At 44.2% G+C, this 22,036-nt stretch overlaps 1 protein-coding gene across 2 annotated transcripts in view; it reads right to left on the minus strand.

Annotated features, from left to right (window-relative positions):
* Positions 1 to 3,356: 3,356 nt before the first annotated feature.
* mindy1 (MINDY lysine 48 deubiquitinase 1) overlaps positions 3,357 to 22,036 on the minus strand; it is a 19,475-nt gene continuing 795 nt past the window's right edge. For both annotated transcript variants that reach the window (XM_034545656.1, XM_034545657.1), the window contains 11 exons: positions 20,603 to 21,108; positions 20,263 to 20,475; positions 14,574 to 14,767; positions 6,581 to 6,638; positions 6,424 to 6,488; positions 6,125 to 6,283; positions 5,949 to 6,051; positions 5,543 to 5,685; positions 5,273 to 5,467; positions 4,728 to 4,898; positions 3,357 to 4,641 (listed from right to left, as the gene is read on the minus strand). In XM_034545656.1, the coding sequence (XP_034401547.1) occupies positions 4,570 to 4,641; positions 4,728 to 4,898; positions 5,273 to 5,467; positions 5,543 to 5,685; positions 5,949 to 6,051; positions 6,125 to 6,283; positions 6,424 to 6,488; positions 6,581 to 6,638; positions 14,574 to 14,767; positions 20,263 to 20,475; positions 20,603 to 20,972 (1,743 nt within the window). In that variant the 5' untranslated portion in view covers positions 20,973 to 21,108 and the 3' untranslated portion in view covers positions 3,357 to 4,569. The remainder of the gene's footprint in view (positions 4,642 to 4,727; positions 4,899 to 5,272; positions 5,468 to 5,542; positions 5,686 to 5,948; positions 6,052 to 6,124; positions 6,284 to 6,423; positions 6,489 to 6,580; positions 6,639 to 14,573; positions 14,768 to 20,262; positions 20,476 to 20,602; positions 21,109 to 22,036) is intronic.

The raw sequence follows: 22,036 nt of genomic DNA on the forward strand, positions 1-22,036 counted from the left end.
CGCTTTGCATTCTGCTGTCGTCTCTGCTACTAAAACCTTTCATTGCCTTCTTTCTCTTTCCTTCCATCAGCTTTGTGAACAACTCTTAAAGAGCATTTATCCTGAAACTGTTTTCTGTCCTTTGTTTTAACTTCAGTACGTTTAACACTAAATGAAAGCAGGAGGCTCCTCCCTCTTTTAAAGAGGCATCAACAAGGGGCTTCCGAAGCTAACGATGCTAACGAAGCTAACGACTTAAAATAACAAACATTTTAAAAATTTTAAGTTTTATTCACGGCATCATCTCATAACGAGGAGGAGGAGCTTATGAATTGATTTACATAAAACTATTTAAATGTAATGGGAAACGGTGGAACTCAATTCTTCTTTCATTAAGATTAATGAGGATAAGTGAAATTAATTTGAAGAAATTATTATTCCAACAAGTCGTAATTACAGGTTAAGAATAAGAATATCGGAGAAAAGGTTTTTTAATTAATATTTGTATTAATTATTTGTCATGAGATAAAAATCTGATAATGAAGATATTTTCATGAATTAACATGAATTGCATTGTTTCTTCAGATTGGTATAAAACTTAATTAATAAACTTGTTCTTGTTGTTCTGAGACACAAATCATTTAATTATGAGATCGTCATTAATAATTAATTAGTTTTTATTTTATCACTTTTGTAATGTTGAGAATAATTCAGAAATAAATTATTCAATTATCATTTAGTGAAGATGAACAAGTTGTCACTCAACTATCGTCTGACCTTCCTCTTGTCCTCTTCTTCCTTATCATCATCCTCATCTTCCTCCTCCTCATCTTCCTCTTCCTCCTCATCTTCCTCCTCCTCTTCCTCCTCCACTTCTTCCTCTTATAGACTGAGAATGTAAATCTGCTCCTTTAAAAAAGGTAAAAAGCAGAAACTTGTTTCGCCGGTTGAATCTTTTCAAACCTTTCAGCTTCGATGTTGAGATTCAAGTTGTTTGTTTGTTTGTTTGCTGAAGTTTTATGAAGTAAAATGTTTGTACTAAACTGCATGAAACTCATTCAATAAACCTGAAACCTGGACAAAATGAATCAGAATCCATTGATTTAGCTTCTCAGATTGCATGCTTTCTTTTCCATTAATATCGTTCATCTTAACGCGAGTAAACAACAACAACGAGGAGACACCAGGCAGTTGGATTTAGATTTTACTGATAATTTGACATGACAAATTAAATACGAAGCGGTCCGGACGCCTTTAAAAACACCGGACTACAACAGGAAGTACCGGCGACGCCCAGAAAACACAGAGGCATGATGGGAAAGTCAATCAGAGGAAAAAGACGTTACCGTGGCTTTAAATCCTGAACGTCACAGGAGTTTAAGTTTTGGATTTCAATAGTTACGACGTGGTTGAAAGGAAAAGCATCGTAAACATAACTCCATAATAAATAGTTAAATTCATGAGGCGTTCAATGGTGAACACAACGTCGTGATTTTATTATTCAGAGAAAGATGTGAAATTAAAAAGTCTAAATTCTTGATTATTAGCTCAAAATTATGAGGTATTAAGTCGTAAATATAAGACGAGACAAATGTTGATTAAATACATTTTATCAGATAAGTCAGCTCTCAGAAAATTATCGACAAAATTATAAAAATTTAGACTTCCAACATATAAAGTATATAACATTTATAGTATGTAGTATAGTATAGTATACTTTCGGTCACGTATATATACGTGACCGAAAGAACGAGATCTGGGATACAAGCGGCCGAAATGAGCTTCCTCCGTAGGGTGGCCGGGCTCAGCCTTAGAGATAGGGTAAGGAGCTCGGACATCAGGGGGGAGCTTGGAGTCGAGTCGCTGCTCCTTCGTGTCCAAAGGAGTCAGCTGAGGTGGTTCATCTAGTTAGGATGCCTCCTGGACGCCTCCCATTAGAGGTTTTCCGGGCACGTCCAACTGGTAGGAGGCCCCGGGGAAGACCGAGGACACGCTGGAGGGATTCTATCTCCCGGCTGGCCTTGGAACGCCTCGGGATCCCCCAGAATGAGCTGGAAAGTGTTGCTGGTGAGAGGGAAGCCTGGGTCGGCCTGCTGAACCTGCTGCCACCGCGACCCGACCCCGGATAAGAGCTGATCATGGATGGATGGATATTATATACATACATATATACATACATATATGTATATACATACATATATACATATATATATATACATGTATATATATATATATATATATATATATATATATATACATACATATATACATATATATATACATGTATATATATATATATATATATATATATATATATATATATATATATATACATACATATATACATATATATATACATGTATATATATATATATATATATATATATATATATATATGTATACATACATATATACATATATATATACATGTATATATATATATATATATATATATATGTATGTATATACATACATATATACATATATATATACATGTATATATATATATATATATATATATATATGTATGTATATACATACATATATACATATATATATATACATGTATATACATACATATATATATGTATGTATATATATATATATATACACATACATACATGTATGTATATATATATATATATATATACATACATATATATATATATACATACATATATATATATATATATATATATATATATATACACAGTTTCCTATTCATGACTTAATATTTCATAGTTATGACTATATGACTTATTTATGACTTAATGTGTCAACATGTTCACGAGACTTATCAAGTATTTGAACCCGTAACAGGTATCGAACCCGATGCTCCGGGTATTGAACCCGCGACATACAGGTATCGAACCCGACGCTCCAGGTATCGAACCCGACGCTCCGGGTATCGAACCCGCGACATACAGGTATCGAACCCGACACTCCGGGTATCGAACCCGACGCTCCGGGTATCGAACCCGCGACATACGGGTATCGAACCCGCGACATACGGGTATCGAACCCGACGCTACGGGTATCGAACCCGCGACATACGGGTATCGAACCCGCGACATACAGGTATCGAACCCGACGCTCCGGGTATCGAACCCGCGACATACAGGTATCGAACCCGACACTCCGGGTATCGAACCCGCGACATACAGGTATCGAACCCGACACTCCGGGTATCGAACCCGCGACATACAGGTATCGAACCCGACACTCCGGGTATCGAACCCGCGACATACAGGTATCGAACCCGACACTCCGGGTATCGAACCCGCGACATACAGGTATCGAACCCGACGCTCCGGGTGCTTGGTGATTTAAAAAAGAAAAAAGTATTTATTTAGTGAACGATGTTCTGTTTTTAAATATTTGTTTTCGTTGAGGCAAAGGTTTAATAAACAGGTGAAAAAGTAATTAACACTTTTAATTAATATGTAATTACATCATCTTGAAGACTAAAACTACAATAACTGTCTGTCTCAAGAACGTTCTTGTTTATTAAAATCAAATTACAGACTAATTCAGATTGTTGTTGTTTATTTACCAAATCAATAAGCAGTCTGATCACATGTTTTGAACACAACAGCTTGAAATCCCATCAGATTAAACTAGTTTATCATTTTAATTGTTGAACAACATGAAAAACTTCTTCAGAGCTCATTTTCATTGTAAAACTAAACCTGCTGGAAAAGCCCGACGGGACATTTGTTTGACCTGTTGGCTCCTCCTACTTTCAAGTTCACCTGCAGTGAAGCGGCTCATTGGACGGGATTCATTTCACCTGAGGGACCTTTCCAGAACCAGTAACCTCTACTGGTGAAAAGTGTCCCACCAGAGAAGAGGTTTCCCTTTAATACGTTGTAATAACAGCGTCAGGATTGTGTTATAACGTTTATAGAACAGGTATAACACATTCGTCCTTCGTTAGTATTGTGTTATAACGTTTATAGATCAGGTATAACACATACATCCTTCGTTAGTATTGTGTTATAACCGTTTATAGAACAGGTATAACACATTCGTCCTTCGTTAGTATTGTGTTATAACGTTTATAGATCAGGTATAACACATTCGTCCTTCGTTAGTATTGTGTTATAACGTTTATAGATCAGGTATAACACATACTTATTAATATGTATAACTGCAGATGACGTAGAAAGTGAGCTCATATCTTATTAATGACTTATTAACGTGACGATTACGAGTTTGTACGGAAGCTCCAAACACAGAATTTGTGGTATTTATTATTTCCTATACTCGTTTCAGCTCTAAACTCACAACCTGGATAGAAACGTTGTTATTGATTAGTTAAGCATGAATACATCGTTAATAAATCATTAATAAAGCTGTTAGTTACAACTCATCCACCAGACTGCGCCTGCAGTTCAGACGGTTTTTACAAACAAAACCTGGAATCACATCTGAAACCAGCGTTGAAGCACTGGGGTTTGGCATCGAGCTGTGTGTGTGTGTGTGTGTGTGTGTGTGTGTGTGTGTGTGTGTGTGTGTGTGTGTGTGTGTGTCTGATGCAGACAGACTCGGGAGTTTGGTGGTTAGTCGTAGATGAAGATGAGGAAGAGTCTATAGGACGACACAGTCCGAGTCCTTCTCTCTTCTCCTGGCTCCGCCCTGCTGTGACCCCTGACCTCTGACCTGGAAACAGTGACATCATCATCAACGCAAATCGCTTCAAGAATATTACCTGTGTGGTATTAGTACTTCTCCCTGTGTAGTTGTACCTGCTGTGCTGCCTGCTGTGATCCCTGTTGTTGTTGTTGTTGCTGCTGTTGTTGTTGTTGTTGTTGTTGCTGGTATTCCTCCTGTTGGAGCTGTTGGGCCAACTCCAGGTCACTGAGGGGCCCTGGGGCCCCGCCCTGCTGCTGCTGCAGGGACACCGCCACCAGGTAGTCCTAAAACCAACAAAGAGGGTCACACCACATAGTCCTCACACCTGTCTCACCTGGTCTACCTGTCTCACCTGGTCTACCTGTCTCACCTGGTCTACCTGTCTCACCTGGTCTACCTGTCTCACCTGGTAGACCTGTCTCACCTGGTCTACCTGTCTCACCTGGTCTACCTGTCTCACCTGGTAGACCTATCTCACCTGGTCTACCTGTCTCACCTGGTCTACCTATCTCACCTGGTCTACCTATCTCACCTGGTCTACCTGTCTCACCTGGTCTACCTGTCTCACCTGGTCTACCTGTCTCACCTGGTCTACCTATCTCACCTGGTCTACCTGTCTCACCTGGTCTACCTGTCTCACCTGGTCTACCTGTCTCACCTGGTCTATCTGCCTCTGCTGCTCCTGGGCACTGGGAGGCAGGCTGGTGGTGGGCGGAGCTCTCTGAGGAGGATGACACAGTCTGAAGTCGGAATCACAGAAGTTTCCGTCTCCTTCGACATTATGAAGCGACTCCCAGACCAAACCCTCCTCCTGAAGGAAGCCCTGGTCCGTCACCAGCAGGTACAGGTGGCCCTGAGAGAGCATGACTGTATTAACAACAGGTACAGGCGAGCGAGAGTGAGTGAGTGTGTGTGTGTGTGGCTCCACCTGGTGTTTGATCATGGTACTGAAGTGGTTGTTTCTGAAGAACACAGAGATTTCTCCTTCTGAAGCCGTCGTGTTGAGTTCACACAAACCGTGATACGACAGCTGGGTCGCCGTGGACTCCAGGAACTGTTCCGCCACCAGACCTGCACGCACACACACACACACACACACACACACACACACACACATCACACACGCACATCACCTTGTAGCCCCGCCCCTAAAGCATCCCCTGCATTATGGTCTGTTTGACTCATAATTTACTAAATGAACATCATGCAGCTTTAACACATGAAGCATAGACTTCTATACAACCAGAGGAGTCGCCCCCTGGTGGTCAGGAGAGAGAATGCAGCTTTAACACATGAAGCATAGACTTCTATACAACCAGAGGAGTGTGTGTTACCTTCACTGACTCTGCAGCTGTCCGCTGAGTGTTTGTAGTCGATGATTTTTTCCACCAGCTGGTTGTAGCTCAGTTTCCCAACAGAAGCCTCCATCTCTGGACTCTGAACAAAGTTAAACCCTCGTGTTTACTCACAACTTCTACAAACAAACACAGACACAGACACAGACACACACCTGTGGGTCGACCAGCCAGCCGTGAAACAGCGGGATGTTGAGCAGGTCGAACACGATGCATTCAGGCGTGTACTCAAAGTCCGTCACTCCAGTGAAACGCACGTTAACGTCCAGACCTGTTGAGAGTTTGGGGAGCACGGCCATGGCATCGCTCATGTTCTAACACACACACACACACACACACACACACACACACACACACACATACTTTCCTTCCTGAACTTTACTTTGAAAGTCGGCTGGTTTCCTGTGAGTCTAAATGTATAAGTGTGTGTGTGTGTGTGTGTGTGCGCGTGTACCTGTTGGAAGTTGAGCTCCATCCCTTCAGCCTTCTCTCTGGGTGTAACAGACAACACACACTCTCCTGTAGCACACACACACACACAGTATATATTTACATTGTTGTTGTTGTTGTTCAGTATGAAGCTGAACTCTGATTGGCCGGCTCTGACTCACCCAGGTGAGCCATCAGGTCCTCCGTGGTGACGACTTCCGTCTGAGCCGGGAGTTTAGCCTGAAAACACAAAGTACAAATACCACCAAGTATTCAGGAGGGAATACATACTTTGCTTCCGACCGTGGTAGTATTACTACCTTTACTACAGTACCAGAAGTATTACTACAGTGTAAAAATACTCTAACATGTAAAAGTCCTACTTTATAGAAGACTACTTCATATAATCTGTAGAAATACATCATTTATCAGGTTATTGATATTTTAATTTTATAATCCGAACTAAAGTTAGTACAGTAATACAACATGGAAATACTCAAGTGAAGTAAAAGTACATCATAAAATAAACCAAACTAACGAACTGGTTAACATGGCGACTGTCCCTTTAAGACGAGCGTCTTCAAACATGGCGACTGTCCCTTTAAGACGAGCAACTTCACAAACAAGGCGACTGTCCCTTTAAGACGAGCAACTTCACAAACAAGGCGACTGTCCCATTAAGACGAGCGTTTTCACAAACAAGGCGACTGTCCCTTTAAGACGAGCGTTTTCACAAACAAGGCGACTGTCCCTTTAAGACGAGCAATCTTACAAACAAGGCGACTGTCCCTTTAAGACGAGCAATCTTACAAACAAGGCGACTGTCCCTTTAAGACGAGCGTCTCCACAAACAAGGCGACTGTCCCTTTAAGACGAGCAATCTCACAAACAAGGCGACTGTCCCTTTAAGACAAGCGTCTTCACAAACAAGGCGACTGTCCCTTTAAGACGAGCGTTTTCACAAACAAGGCGACTGTCCCATTAAGACGAGCGTCTTCACAAACAAGGCGACTGTCCCTTTAAGACGAGCAATCTTACAAACAAGGCGACTGTCCCTTTAAGACGAGCGTCTCCACAAACAAGGCGACTGTCCCTTTAAGACGAGCAATCTCACAAACAAGGTGACTGTCCCTTTAAGACAAGCGTCTTCACAAACAAGGCGACTGTCCCTTTAAGACGAGCGTTTTCACAAACAAGGCGACTGTCCCTTTAAGACGAGCGTCTTCACAAACAAGGCGACTGTCCCTTTAAGACGAGCAATCTTACAAACAAGGCGACTGTCCCTTTAAGACGAGCGTCTCCACAAACAAGGTGACTGTCCCTTTAAGACGAGCAATCTCACAAACAAGGCGACTGTCCCTTTAAGACAAGCGTCTTCACAAACAAGGCGACTGTCCCTTTAAGACGAGCGTTTTCACAAACATGGCGACTGTCCCTTTAAGACAAGCAACTTCGGAAAAAAGGCGACTGTCCCTTTAAGACGAGCATCTTCACAACAAAGACGACTGTCCCTTTAAGACGAGCGTTTTCACAAACATGGCGACTGTCTCTTTAAGACGAGCGTCTTCACAAACAAGGCGACTGTCCCTTTAAGACGAGCGTTTTCACAAACAAGGCGACTGTCCCTTTAAGACGAGCAATCTTACAAACAAGGCGACTGTCCCTTTAAGACGAGCGTCTTCACAAACAAGGCGACTGTCCCTTTAAGACGAGCAACTTAACAAACAAGGCGACTGTCCCTTTAAGACGAGCGTCTTCACAAACAAGGCGACTGTCCCTTTAAGACGAGCGTCTTCACAAACAAGGCGACTGTCCCTTTAAGACGAGCGTCTCCACAAACAAGGCGACTGTCCCTTTAAGACGAGCGTTTTCACAAACAAGGCGACTGTCCCTTTAAGACGAGCGTCTTCACAAACAAGGCGACTGTCCCTTTAAGACGAGCAATCTTACAAACAAGGCGACTGTCCCTTTAAGACGAGCGTTTTCACAAACAAGGCGACTGTCCCTTTAAGACGAGCAATCTCACAAACAAGGCGACTGTCCCTTTAAGACAAGCTTTTCACAAACAAGGCGACTGTCCCTTTAAGACGAGCGTTTTCATAAACAAGGCGACTGTCCCTTTAAGACGAGCTTCTTCACAAACAAGGCGACTGTCCCTTTAAGACGAGCAATCTTACAAACAAGGTGACTGTCCCTTTAAGACGAGCGTCTCCACAAACAAGGCGACTGTCCCTTTAAGACGAGCAATCTCACAAACAAGGCGACTGTCCCTTTAAGACAAGCGTCTTCACAAACAAGGCGACTGTCCCTTTAAGACGAGCGTTTTCACAAACATGGCGACTGTCCCTTTAAGAGAAGCAATCTTACAAACAAGGCGACTGTCCCTTTAAGACGAGCGTCTCCACAAACAAGGTGACTGTCCCTTTAAGACGAGCAATCTCACAAACAAGGCGACTGTCCCTTTAAGACAAGCGTCTTCACAAACAAGGCGACTGTCCCTTTAAGACGAGCGTTTTCACAAACATGGCGACTGTCCCTTTAAGACAAGCAACTTCGGAAAAAAGGCGACTGTCCCTTTAAGACGAGCATCTTCACAAAAAAGACGACTGTCCCTTTAAGACGAGCGTTTTCACAAACATGGCGACTGTCCCTTTAAGACGAGCGTCTTCACAAACAAGGCGACTGTCCCTTTAAGACGAGCGTCTTCACAAACAAGGCGACTGTCCCTTTAAGACGAGCAACTTAACAAACAAGGCGACTGTCCCTTTAAGACGAGCGTCTTCAAACATGGCGACTGTCCCTTTAAGACGAGCAACTTCACAAACAAGGCGACTGTCCCTTTAAGACGAGCGTCTTCACAAACAAGGCGACTGTCCCTTTAAGACGAGCGTCTTCACAAACAAGGCGACTGTCGCTTTAAAACGAGCAACCTTACAAACAAGGCGACTGTCCCTTTAAGACGAGCGTCTTCACAAACAAGGCGAATGTCCCTTTAAGACGAGCGTTTTCACAAACAAGGCGACTGTCCCTTTAAGACGAGCGTTTTCACAAACAAGGCGACTGTCCCTTTAAGACGAGCAATCTTACAAACAAGGCGACTGTCCCTTTAAGACGAGCGTCTTCACAAACAAGGCGACTGTCCCTTTAAGACGAGCAACTTAACAAACAAGGCGACTGTCCCTTTAAGACGAGCGTCTTCACAAACAAGGCGACTGTCCCTTTAAGACGAGCGTCTTCACAAACAAGGCGACTGTCCCTTTAAGACGAGCGTCTCCACAAACAAGGCGACTGTCCCTTTAAGACGAGCGTTTTCACAAACAAGGCGACTGTCCCTTTAAGACGAGCGTCTTCACAAACAAGGCGACTGTCCCTTTAAGACGAGCAATCTTACAAACAAGGCGACTGTCCCTTTAAGACGAGCGTTTTCACAAACAAGGCGACTGTCCCTTTAAGACGAGCAATCTCACAAACAAGGCGACTGTCCCTTTAAGACAAGCTTTTCACAAACAAGGCGACTGTCCCTTTAAGACGAGCGTTTTCACAAACAAGGCGACTGTCCCTTTAAGACGAGCGTCTTCACAAACAAGGCGACTGTCCCTTTAAGACGAGCAATCTTACAAACAAGGTGACTGTCCCTTTAAGACGAGCGTCTCCACAAACAAGGCGACTGTCCCTTTAAGACGAGCAATCTCACAAACAAGGCGACTGTCCCTTCAAGACAAGCGTCTTCACAAACAAGGCGACTGTCCCTTTAAGACGAGCGTTTTCACAAACATGGCGACTGTCCCTTTAAGACAAGCAATCTTACAAACAAGGCGACTGTCCCTTTAAGACGAGCGTCTCCACAAACAAGGTGACTGTCCCTTTAAGACGAGCAATCTCACAAACAAGGCGACTGTCCCTTTAAGACAAGCGTCTTCACAAACAAGGCGACTGTCCCTTTAAGACGAGCGTTTTCACAAACATGGCGACTGTCCCTTTAAGACAAGCAACTTCGGAAAAAAGGCGACTGTCCCTTTAAGACGAGCATCTTCACAAAAAAGACGACTGTCCCTTTAAGACGAGCGTTTTCACAAACATGGCGACTGTCCCTTTAAGACGAGCGTCTTCACAAACAAGGCGACTGTCCCTTTAAGACGAGCGTCTTCACAAACAAGGCGACTGTCCCTTTAAGACGAGCAACTTAACAAACAAGGCGACTGTCCCTTTAAGACGAGCGTCTTCACAAACAAGGCGACTGTCCCTTTAAGACGAGCGTCTTCAAACATGGCGACTGTCCCTTTAAGACGAGCAACTTCACAAACAAGGCGACTGTCCCTTTAAGACGAGCGTCTTCACAAACAAGGCGACTGTCCCTTTAAGACGAGCGTCTTCACAAACAAGGCGACTGTCCCTTTAAAACGAGCAACCTTACAAACAAGGCGACTGTCCCTTTAAGACGAGCGTCTTCACAAACAAGGCGACTGTCCCTTTAAGACGAGCGTTTTCACAAACAAGGCGACTGTCCCTTTAAGACGAGCGTTTTCACAAACAAGGCGACTGTCCCTTTAAGACGAGCAATCTTACAAACAAGGCGACTGTCCCTTTAAGACGAGCGTCTTCACAAACAAGGCGACTGTCCCTTTAAGACGAGCAACTTAACAAACAAGGCGACTGTCCCTTTAAGACGAGCGTCTTCACAAACAAGGCGACTGTCCCTTTAAGACGAGCGTCTTCACAAACAAGGCGACTGTCCCTTTAAGACGAGCGTCTTCACAAACAAGGCGACTGTCCCTTTAAGACGAGCGTTTTCACAAACAAGGCGACTGTCCCTTTAAGACGAGCGTCTTCACAAACAAGGCGACTGTCCCTTTAAGACGAGCAATCTTACAAACAAGGCGACTGTCCCTTTAAGACGAGCGTTTTCACAAACAAGGCGACTGTCCCTTTAAGACGAGCAATCTCACAAACAAGGCGACTGTCCCTTTAAGACAAGCTTTTCACAAACAAGGCGACTGTCCCTTTAAGACGAGCGTTTTCACAAACAAGGCGACTGTCCCTTTAAGACGAGCGTCTTCACAAACAAGGCGACTGTCCCTTTAAGACGAGCAATCTTACAAACAAGGTGACTGTCCCTTTAAGACGAGCGTCTCCACAAACAAGGCGACTGTCCCTTTAAGACGAGCAATCTCACAAACAAGGCGACTGTCCCTTCAAGACAAGCGTCTTCACAAACAAGGCGACTGTCCCTTTAAGACGAGCGTTTTCACAAACATGGCGACTGTCCCTTTAAGACAAGCAATCTTACAAACAAGGCGACTGTCCCTTTAAGACGAGCGTCTCCACAAACAAGGTGACTGTCCCTTTAAGACGAGCAATCTCACAAACAAGGCGACTGTCCCTTTAAGACAAGCGTCTTCACAAACAAGGCGACTGTCCCTTTAAGACGAGCGTTTTCACAAACATGGCGACTGTCCCTTTAAGACAAGCAACTTCGGAAAAAAGGCGACTGTCCCTTTAAGACGAGCATCTTCACAAAAAAGACGACTGTCCCTTTAAGACGAGCGTTTTCACAAACATGGCGACTGTCCCTTTAAGACGAGCGTCTTCACAAACAAGGCGACTGTCCCTTTAAGACGAGCGTCTTCACAAACAAGGCGACTGTCCCTTTAAGACGAGCGTCTCCACAAACAAGGCGACTGTCCCTTTAAGACGAGCGTTTTCACAAACAAGGCGACTGTCCCTTTAAGACGAGCGTCTTCACAAACAAGGCGACTGTCCCTTTAAGACGAGCAATCTTACAAACAAGGCGACTGTCCCTTTAAGACGAGCGTTTTCACAAACAAGGCGACTGTCCCTTTAAGACGAGCAATCTCACAAACAAGGCGACTGTCCCTTTAAGACAAGCTTTTCACAAACAAGGCGACTGTCCCTTTAAGACGAGCGTTTTCACAAACAAGGCGACTGTCCCTTTAAGACGAGCGTCTTTACAAACAAGGCGACTGTCCCTTTAAGACGAGCAATCTTACAAACAAGGTGACTGTCCCTTTAAGACGAGCGTCTCCACAAACAAGGCGACTGTCCCTTTAAGACGAGCAATCTCACAAACAAGGCGACTGTCCCTTCAAGACAAGCGTCTTCACAAACAAGGCGACTGTCCCTTTAAGACGAGCGTTTTCACAAACATGGCGACTGTCCCTTTAAGACAAGCAATCTTACAAACAAGGCGACTGTCCCTTTAAGACGAGCGTCTCCACAAACAAGGTGACTGTCCCTTTAAGACGAGCAATCTCACAAACAAGGCGACTGTCCCTTTAAGACAAGCGTGTTCACAAACAAGGCGACTGTCCCTTTAAGACGAGCGTTTTCACAAACATGGCGACTGTCCCTTTAAGACAAGCAACTTCGGAAAAAAGGCGACTGTCCCTTTAAGACGAGCATCTTCACAAAAAAGACGACTGTCCCTTTAAGACGAGCGTTTTCACAAACATGGCGACTGTCCCTTTAAGACGAGCGTCTTCACAAACAAGGCGACTGTCCCTTTAAGACGAGCGTCTTCACAAACAAGGCGACTGTCCCTTTAAGACGAGCAACTTAACAAACAAGGCGACTGTCCCTTTAAGACGAGCGTCTTCACAAACAAGGCGACTGTCCCTTTAAGACGAGCGTCTTCACAAACAAGGCGACTGTCCCTTTAAGACGAGCAATCTTACAAACAAGGCGACTGTCCCTTTAAGACGAGCGTTTTCACAAACAAGGCGACTGTCCCTTTAAGACGAGCAATCTCACAAACAAGGCGACTGTCCCTTTAAGACAAGCTTTTCACAAACAAGGCGACTGTCCCTTTAAGACGAGCGTTTTCACAAACAAGGCGACTGTCCCTTTAAGACGAGCGTCTTCACAAACAAGGCGACTGTCCCTTTAAGACGAGCAATCTTACAAACAAGGTGACTGTCCCTTTAAGACGAGCGTCTCCACAAACAAGGCGACTGTCCCTTTAAGACGAGCAATCTCACAAACAAGGCGACTGTCCCTTCAAGACAAGCGTCTTCACAAACAAGGCGACTGTCCCTTTAAGACGAGCGTTTTCACAAACATGGCGACTGTCCCTTTAAGACAAGCAATCTTACAAACAAGGCGACTGTCCCTTTAAGACGAGCGTCTCCACAAACAAGGTGACTGTCCCTTTAAGACGAGCAATCTCACAAACAAGGCGACTGTCCCTTTAAGACAAGCGTCTTCACAAACAAGGCGACTGTCCCTTTAAGACGAGCGTTTTCACAAACATGGCGACTGTCCCTTTAAGACAAGCAACTTCGGAAAAAAGGCGACTGTCCCTTTAAGACGAGCATCTTCACAAAAAAGACGACTGTCCCTTTAAGACGAGCGTTTTCACAAACATGGCGACTGTCCCTTTAAGACGAGCGTCTTCACAAACAAGGCGACTGTCCCTTTAAGACGAGCGTCTTCACAAACAAGGCGACTGTCCCTTTAAGACGAGCAACTTAACAAACAAGGCGACTGTCCCTTTAAGACGAGCGTCTTCACAAACAAGGCGACTGTCCCTTTAAGACGAGCGTCTTCAAACATGGCGACTGTCCCTTTAAGACGAGCAACTTCACAAACAAGGCGACTGTCCCTTTAAGACGAGCGTCTTCACAAACAAGGCGACTGTCCCTTTAAGACGAGCGTCTTCACAAACAAGGCGACTGTCCCTTTAAAACGAGCAACCTTACAAACAAGGCGACTGTCCCTTTAAGACGAGCGTCTTCACAAACAAGGCGACTGTCCCTTTAAGACGAGCGTTTTCACAAACAAGGCGACTGTCCCTTTAAGACGAGCGTTTTCACAAACAAGGCGACTGTCCCTTTAAGACGAGCAATCTTACAAACAAGGCGACTGTCCCTTTAAGACGAGCGTCTTCACAAACAAGGCGACTGTCCCTTTAAGACGAGCAACTTAACAAACAAGGCGACTGTCCCTTTAAGACGAGCGTCTTCACAAACAAGGCGACTGTCCCTTTAAGACGAGCGTCTTCACAAACAAGGCGACTGTCCCTTTAAGACGAGCGTCTCCACAAACAAGGCGACTGTCCCTTTAAGACGAGCGTCTTCACAAACAAGGCGACTGTCCCTTTAAGACGAGCGTCTCCACAAACAAGGCGACTGTCCCTTTAAGACGAGCGTCTTCACAAACCTTCCAGCGCAGGAACAGCGTGTTCATGATGGCCAGCAGGGGGCAGGGTCCGTTCTCGCTCTGCGTGACAATGGGGGTCTTCTTCTCCTTCCAGGTGATCCACTTCACGAGATAGTAGGCCGGCATGGACGGCCCCGCCCCCGGAGCCGCCGTGGAGCCGGAGCCACCAGGAGTGGGAGGGGCCACAGCACCACCTGTGGATAGGAGGACAACTACAGTTATATACATACATACATACATACATACATACAGGAATTATTCACATATTTTACTGTAGTAAATGTACTACTCCCCAAAAATAACCTTTCACAGGGAAAAAAGGGAAGAAACCTTCAGGAGAGCAACAGAGGAGGATCCCTCTCCCCGGATGGACAGAAGAATAGATGTCATGTGACCAGATGAACAATAGATGTCATGTGACCAGATGAACAATAGATGTCATGTGACCAGATGAACAATAGATGTCATGTGACCAGATGAACAGAGTTACAGAGTTACATAAACACATTACATGAATATGACAATGTATGAATGGAACTCCAATCCATGAAACAGAAGGAGGTAGAGAGGAGGGGGGCGGGGCATCAGCAGGGCCAATGGGAGGCCGGCTCACCAGCATCAGACACCTCCAGGTCCAATGGACCCTATGAGACGTGAAGTCACAACGACTCCGGGGAGGAAGCAGAGTTAACTAGAAAATTCCCCCCCCGGGAAATTTAGATGGTGTGGCTTTCGCACGCGCACACACGCGCGCGCGCACGATGTGTGTGTATGCGCGCACACGCTGTGTGTGTATGTGCGCGCTGTGGCTGTGTTACTGTACAAAGACACGTGTGTGTGTGTGTGTGTGTGTGTGTGTGTGTGTCTGTTTGGCGCAAGGATGAGACATGCAGATACTTCTCTGCCTCCTCCTCGACTAAGCTGTATATTTAAACAGAAATAGCCTGTCGAAATGTTGCATTTAAAAGAAAACCATAACTCTGAGCCCTTAACTGTGGACATTCTGGGCGGCTCAAGGCCTTTGCGAACGTGTACATGCCCTTAAACGTGTTTTTGGGTTTAGATATGATGCCTTACGAACAGTTTACAAAATGCTACCACTTAGCTAAAGAAAGAAAATCTGCCTCTGGTTTTATAATGGGAGCGGATGGGCTGACTTCTGGACTTGCTCGCTCGTTAAGGGTTCTTCTGACAAATGTGGAACACTTTGTGGATTCTATCGACACATTTATGCATCGACACAATATTCCCTACATTTTGATGCATAAATTGTGTACATAGAGTGCCGACTGTGAGACTTGTGGCAAGTTACGTTTTATTTTTTCTGAGTTTGGAAGGCTGCTCTCCCCTCTGTTTTTCAGCCGCTTCACTCTGTAGCTCAGCATGCTACTCCCATACACACTAATAGTAAAATGACTGAAAGAGCTTTTTACTATCGAAACTCAAAAAAAGATTGCGTCTAAACTGTACTAGTTATGAAAAAATGTCCAATTAGGCAAATAAGCTCCATCCTTTTGTCAACATTTAAAATTTAAAATCATTTATCTACCTTAATGTATGGCGACACAGTGTGAGCACAAAATTAATGTAGCTTAGCGGCTACCTTTCCCGTAGCCCCATTCAAGTGGATGGAACAATTTCTCACCGTTTTTTGGCGTTTTGGGGGCTAAGCGCCGGTTCAATCTCTTAGTCTTATAATAGCACACGATTCCCGATCAGGCCGCACGTTTTGATGTATTTTTTATGCATCTGCGAGCTACGCTTTGGGATCCTTAGTGTGCCAAACTTTTTTTCCCATAGGGTTTGCGTTTTTTTGGTTGTTTTTCACAGTTTTCCGAGAAACGGCCGGGTCGATCTTTCCGCCGCTTAAACCCGCACGATTCCCGATCAAGCCGCACGGTTTGATGTATTTTTTATGCAGATCCGTCCAGCGGTTCGAGCTGTAGGCTCGACCAAAGTTCTGGCGGAAGAGGGAGATTTGGAAGAATAATAATAAGCCCGCCGGATTACATACGTTGTGGCTCTTGCTCCGCAAAGCCACACCGAATAAGGTGCAATGGAGAGATGTAAATTCATCCATAAGGAGAGAGAGAAGAGGAGAGAGGTGCTCAGTGTATTCTAAAACATCCCCCAGCAGCGTATAAGCCTATAGCAGCATATCAAGGGGCTGGACCAGGGCAAACCTGATTCAGCCCTAACTATAAGCACTATTAAAGAGGAAAGTCTTAAGTCTATTCTTGAATGAGGTGACTGTGTCTGCCTCCCGGACTGAAAGTGGAAGCTGGTTCCATAAAAGAGGAGCTTGATAACTGAAGGCTCTGGCTCCCATTCTACTTTTTAGGACTCTAGGAACCACAAGTAGCCCCACATTTAGTGAGCGCAGCTCTCTAGTGGGGCAATATGGTACTACAAGCTCCTTAAGATATGATGGTGCATCACCAATCAAGGCTTTGTAGGTGAGGAGAAGAATTTTAAATGTGATTCCTGATTTTACAGGGAGCCAGTGCAGAGCAGCTAATACAGGAGTCATGTGATCTCTTTTCTTAGTTTTTGTGAGTACACGAGCTGCAGCATTCTGGATCAACTGGAGGGATTTAAGAGACTTATTAGAGCAGCCTGATAATAAGGAGTTGCAGTAATCTAGTCTGGAAGTAACAAATGCGTGAACCAGCTTTTCTGCATCTTTTTGGGACAAGATGTGCCTGATTTTTTAAATGTTACGTAGATGAAAAAATGCAATCCTTGAGATTTGCTTAACGTGGAGTTAAAGGACAAGTCTGGGTCAAAGATAACTAGAGATTCTTTACAGTGGTGTTGGATGCCAGGGCAATGCCATCTACAGAAACCACATCAACAGATAATTGATCTCTGAGGTGTTCAGGGCCCAGTAAAATAACTTCAGTTTTGTCTGAGTTTAACATCAGGAAGTTGGAGGTCATCCATGTTTTTATGTCTTTAAGACATTCTTGAATTTTAGCGAGCTGGTTGGTCTCCTCTGGTTTGATCGATAGATATAATTGAGTATCGTCTGCATAGCAATGAAAGTTTATGGAGTGTTTCCTGATAATGTTGCCCAAAGGAAGCATATATAAGGTAAATAAAATTGGTCCAAGCACAGAACCTTGTGGAACTCCGTGATTAACGTTGGTGGTCATTGAGGCTTCATCGTTTACAAATACAAACTGAGATCGATCTGATAAATAGGATTTAAACCAACTTAGTGCGGTACCTGAAATGCCAATCGACTGATCCAGTCTCTGTAATAGGATGTCATGATCAATGGTGTCGAACGCAGCACTAAGGTCTAACAAGACCAGTACAGAGATGAGTCCTTTATCAGCACTAAGGTCTAACAAAACAAGTACGGAGATGAGTCCTTTATCAGCACTAAGGTCTAACAAGACCAGTACAGAGATGAGTCCTTTATCAGCACTAAGGTCTAACAAGACCAGTACAGAGATGAGTCCTTTATCAGCACTAAGGTCTAACAAGACCAGTACAGAGATGAGTCCTTTATCAGCACTAAGGTCTAACAAGACCAGTACAGAGATGAGTCCTACTTCCTCAATGATCTTAGAGAGGAAGGGAAGGTTAGAGATCGGTCTGTAGTTAGCCAACACCTCTGGATTAAGAGTGGTCTTCTTCAGGAGAGGTTTAATTACAGCTACTTTGAAGGAATGTGGTACATGGCCTGTTAGCAAAGACACATTAACAATATCCAGCAGAGAGGTGCCAACTAAAGGCAACACGTCTTTAAGCAGCCTCGTTGGGATGGGGTCTAAGAGACAGGTAGATGGTTTAGAAGTAGAAACCATTGAGGACAATTGGTCTAGGTTAATGGGAGAAAAGCTATCCAAATATACACCAGGGCATACAGCCGTTTCCAAGGCCACTCCTCTTGATGACAGATCGGCAGTAGTTGAGGTCAAGAGATCATCAATCTTGCCTCTAATAGTTCAAATCTTTTCATTGAAGAAGTTCATGAAGTCATTACTACTGAGGTCTATAGGAATACACGGCTCCACAGAGCTGTGACTCTCTGTCAGCCTGGCTACAGTGCTAAAGAGAACCCTGGGGTTGTTCTTATTTTTCTCTATTACTGATGAGTAATAGGCTGCTCTGGCATTACGGAGAGCCTTTTTATATGTTTTAAGACTATCTCTCCAAACTAAGCGTGATTCTTCCAGATTGGTGGAACGCCATATGCTTTCAAGCTTTCGTGAAGTTTGCTTTAGGTCGCGGGTCTGAGGGTTCTACCAGGGAGCAAACCTCCTTTGCCTCACTGTCTTCTTCTTCAGTGGGGCTATCGAGTCTAGTGTCATTCTCAGTGAGCCTGTAGCACTATCGACAAGATGATCAATCTGGGACGGACTAAAGTTAGCACAGGAGTCCTCCGTCACATTGAGACGTGGTATTGAATCAAATGCAGAAGGAATCTCTTCTTTAAATGTAGCTACAGCACTGTCAGTTAGACATCTGGTGTAGAAACTTTTGACTAACGGTGTACACTCCGGGAGTATGAACTCAAAAGTTATGAGGTAATGGTCTGACAGAAGAGGGTTCTGTGGGAAGACCTCCAAATACATAAATATATATATATATATATATATATATATATATATATATATACACACAGACACACACATATATATATATATATATATATATGTATATATACATACATACATACATATATATATATGTATATATACATACATACATACATATATATATATATATATATATATATATATACATACATACATACATACATACATATATATATATATATATATATATATATATATATACACACATACATATATATATATATATATATATATATATATATATATATATATATATATACACACATACATATATATATATATATATATATATATACACATACATATATATATATATATATATATATATATATATATATATATATATGTATATATCACAATTGAACTGTTATATTATGTATTATTATTTATCAGTTATTATTTATCATTATTGATCGGTTATTATTATCCGGGGTCGGGTCGCGGTGGCAGCAGGTTCAGCAGGCCGACCCAGGCTTCCCTCTCACCAGCAACACTTTCCAGCTCATTCTGGGGGATCCCGAGGCGTTCCAAGGCCAGCCGGGAGATATAATCCCTCCAGCGTGTCCTCGGTCTTCCCCGGGGCCTCCTACCAGTTGGACGTGCCCGGAAAACCTCTAATGGGAGGCGTCCAGGAGGCATCCTGACTAGATGAACCACCTCAGCTGACTCCTTTGGACACGAAGGAGCAGCGACTCGACTCCAAGCTCCCCCCTGATGTCCGAGCTCCTTACCCTATCTCTAAGGCTGAGCCCGGCCACCCTACGGAGGAAGCTCATTTCGGCCGCTTGTATCCGAGATCTCGTTCTTTCGGTCACGACCCAGAGTTCGTGACCATAGGTGAGGGTTGGAACGTAGACCGACCAGTAAATGGAGAGCTTTGCCTTCCGCCTCCTCTCCAGCACCCTGGATAAGCTTGTCCCGGGAGGCTGAGCAGTGTGATACCACGATAGTTCGAGCACACTCTCCGGTCCCCCTTATTTATTTATCAGTTATTATTTATTATTATCAAACTGAAAACTGAAAAGAAAAAAAGAGAGAATAAATGTTTAAATATTGTTTAAAAGTCAAAGAGATCTCACCAGCAGCTTCCGGCGGGTCCTGGTCCTTCAGACCCGGGACCTCGGTGGACGGGGAGCAGCCGCGCCCCCCCAGACCGTCCTCCACGTCCAGGGAGTTTCCTGCTGCCGCGGCCCCGTTGGAGAGCTCCAGACTGGGGAGGGAGAAGGACGCGGAGTCGGTGGAGCCGCCGACCACGGAGGAGCTCTCCTCCAGGTCCTGGTCCTGGTCTAGACCTGAAGACACAAAACACATCAGAGACCAGGGAGGAGCTCCAGGTCCTGGCCTAGAGGTGTTTTTATTTGGAATATTGATTATCGGAGGACAGGAAGTACTGGACCTGGTCCTGGTCTAAAACCTCACCTGGCTCTGCTCCTCGGTCCTGTCCTCCTCCAGTCTCGACGTGTCCAAGTAGAAGCGACAGAGATTCTTCTTCTGTGGTGACGGCGGTTATCGTCCTGTTTTCAGACGACAGTGAGGACGAATCCGGCGGCGTGGCCTCCTCCTCCTCCTCCTCCTCCTCCTGCTCCTCCTGCTCCTCCTCCTCCTCCTTCTTCTTCTTCTTCTCCTCCTCCTCATCCAGGAGTGTGGCGGGAAGAGGACCGCCGGCGGTGCCGTTGCTCGGGACCTCCGGATTGGTCCGGATCAGTTCTTTGGACACGCCCACCGCGGGAGGAGGAGGCTCCACTTTGTTGTGCTCCACCACCAGAGTGGGCGAGGCGGACTCCGCCATGACGTGGGCTCTGAATCAAACGCACCTATCGGAGTTTAAACATGGCCGACAGTCGTCTGACGAATTAAATGATAATCAGAATAAACTCCTCCTTCTTCTCTCCTGCTGACAGGAAGTAGCAGGGTTTCCTCTTCTCCTGTCGAAGGACGCGAGGACAAAGAGAAGAAGAAGACATTAATAACAAATCAATGATTTCAGAAATGACTTGACCCACAATGCACCTGGGCTGTGTCTTTAAATCAGGGCCGAAAAAGACCAAAGCTCACCTCCTAACGTCCTTTCCTAACCACTTCTCCTTGACCCTGATGGAAACCGTCAAGGAGTCAAGGAAAGAAGTGAAGGACACGTCACAACTTGTAGTGTAGTACTTCAAAAAGTACAACATGTACCTCTGAGGTGTAGTACTTCAAAAAGTACAACATGTACCTCTGAGATGTAGTACATCAAAAAGTACAACATGTACCTCTGAGGTGTAGTACATCAAAAAGTACAACATGTACCTCTGAGATGTAGTACATCAAAAAGTACAACATGTACCTCTGAGGTGTAGTACATCAAAAAGTACAACATGTACCTCTGAGGTGTAGTACATCAAAAAGTACAACATGTACCTCTGAGGTGTAGTACATCAAAAAGTACAACATGTACCTCTGAGATGTAGTACATCAAAAAGTACAACATGTACCTCTGAGATGTAGTACATCAAAAAGTACAACATGTACCTCTGAGATGTAGTACATCAAAAAGTACAACATGTACCTCTGAGATGTAGTACATCAAAAAGTACAACATATACCTCTGAGATGTAGTACATCAAAAAGTCCAACATGTACCTCTGAATCAAAAAGTACAACATGTACCTCTGAGATGTAGTACATCAAAAAGTACAACATGTACCTCTGAATCAAAAAGTACAACATGTACCTCTGAGATGTAGTACATCAAAAAGTACAACATGTACCTCTGAATCAAAAAGTACAACATGTACCTCTGAGATGTAGTACATCAAAAAGTACAACATGTACCTCTGAATCAAAAAGTACAACATGTACCTCTGAGATGTA

The sequence above is a fragment of the Cyclopterus lumpus genome, chromosome 11 (assembly GCF_009769545.1).
Source record: "Cyclopterus lumpus isolate fCycLum1 chromosome 11, fCycLum1.pri, whole genome shotgun sequence".
Taxonomy (NCBI): Eukaryota; Metazoa; Chordata; class Actinopteri; order Perciformes; family Cyclopteridae; genus Cyclopterus; species Cyclopterus lumpus.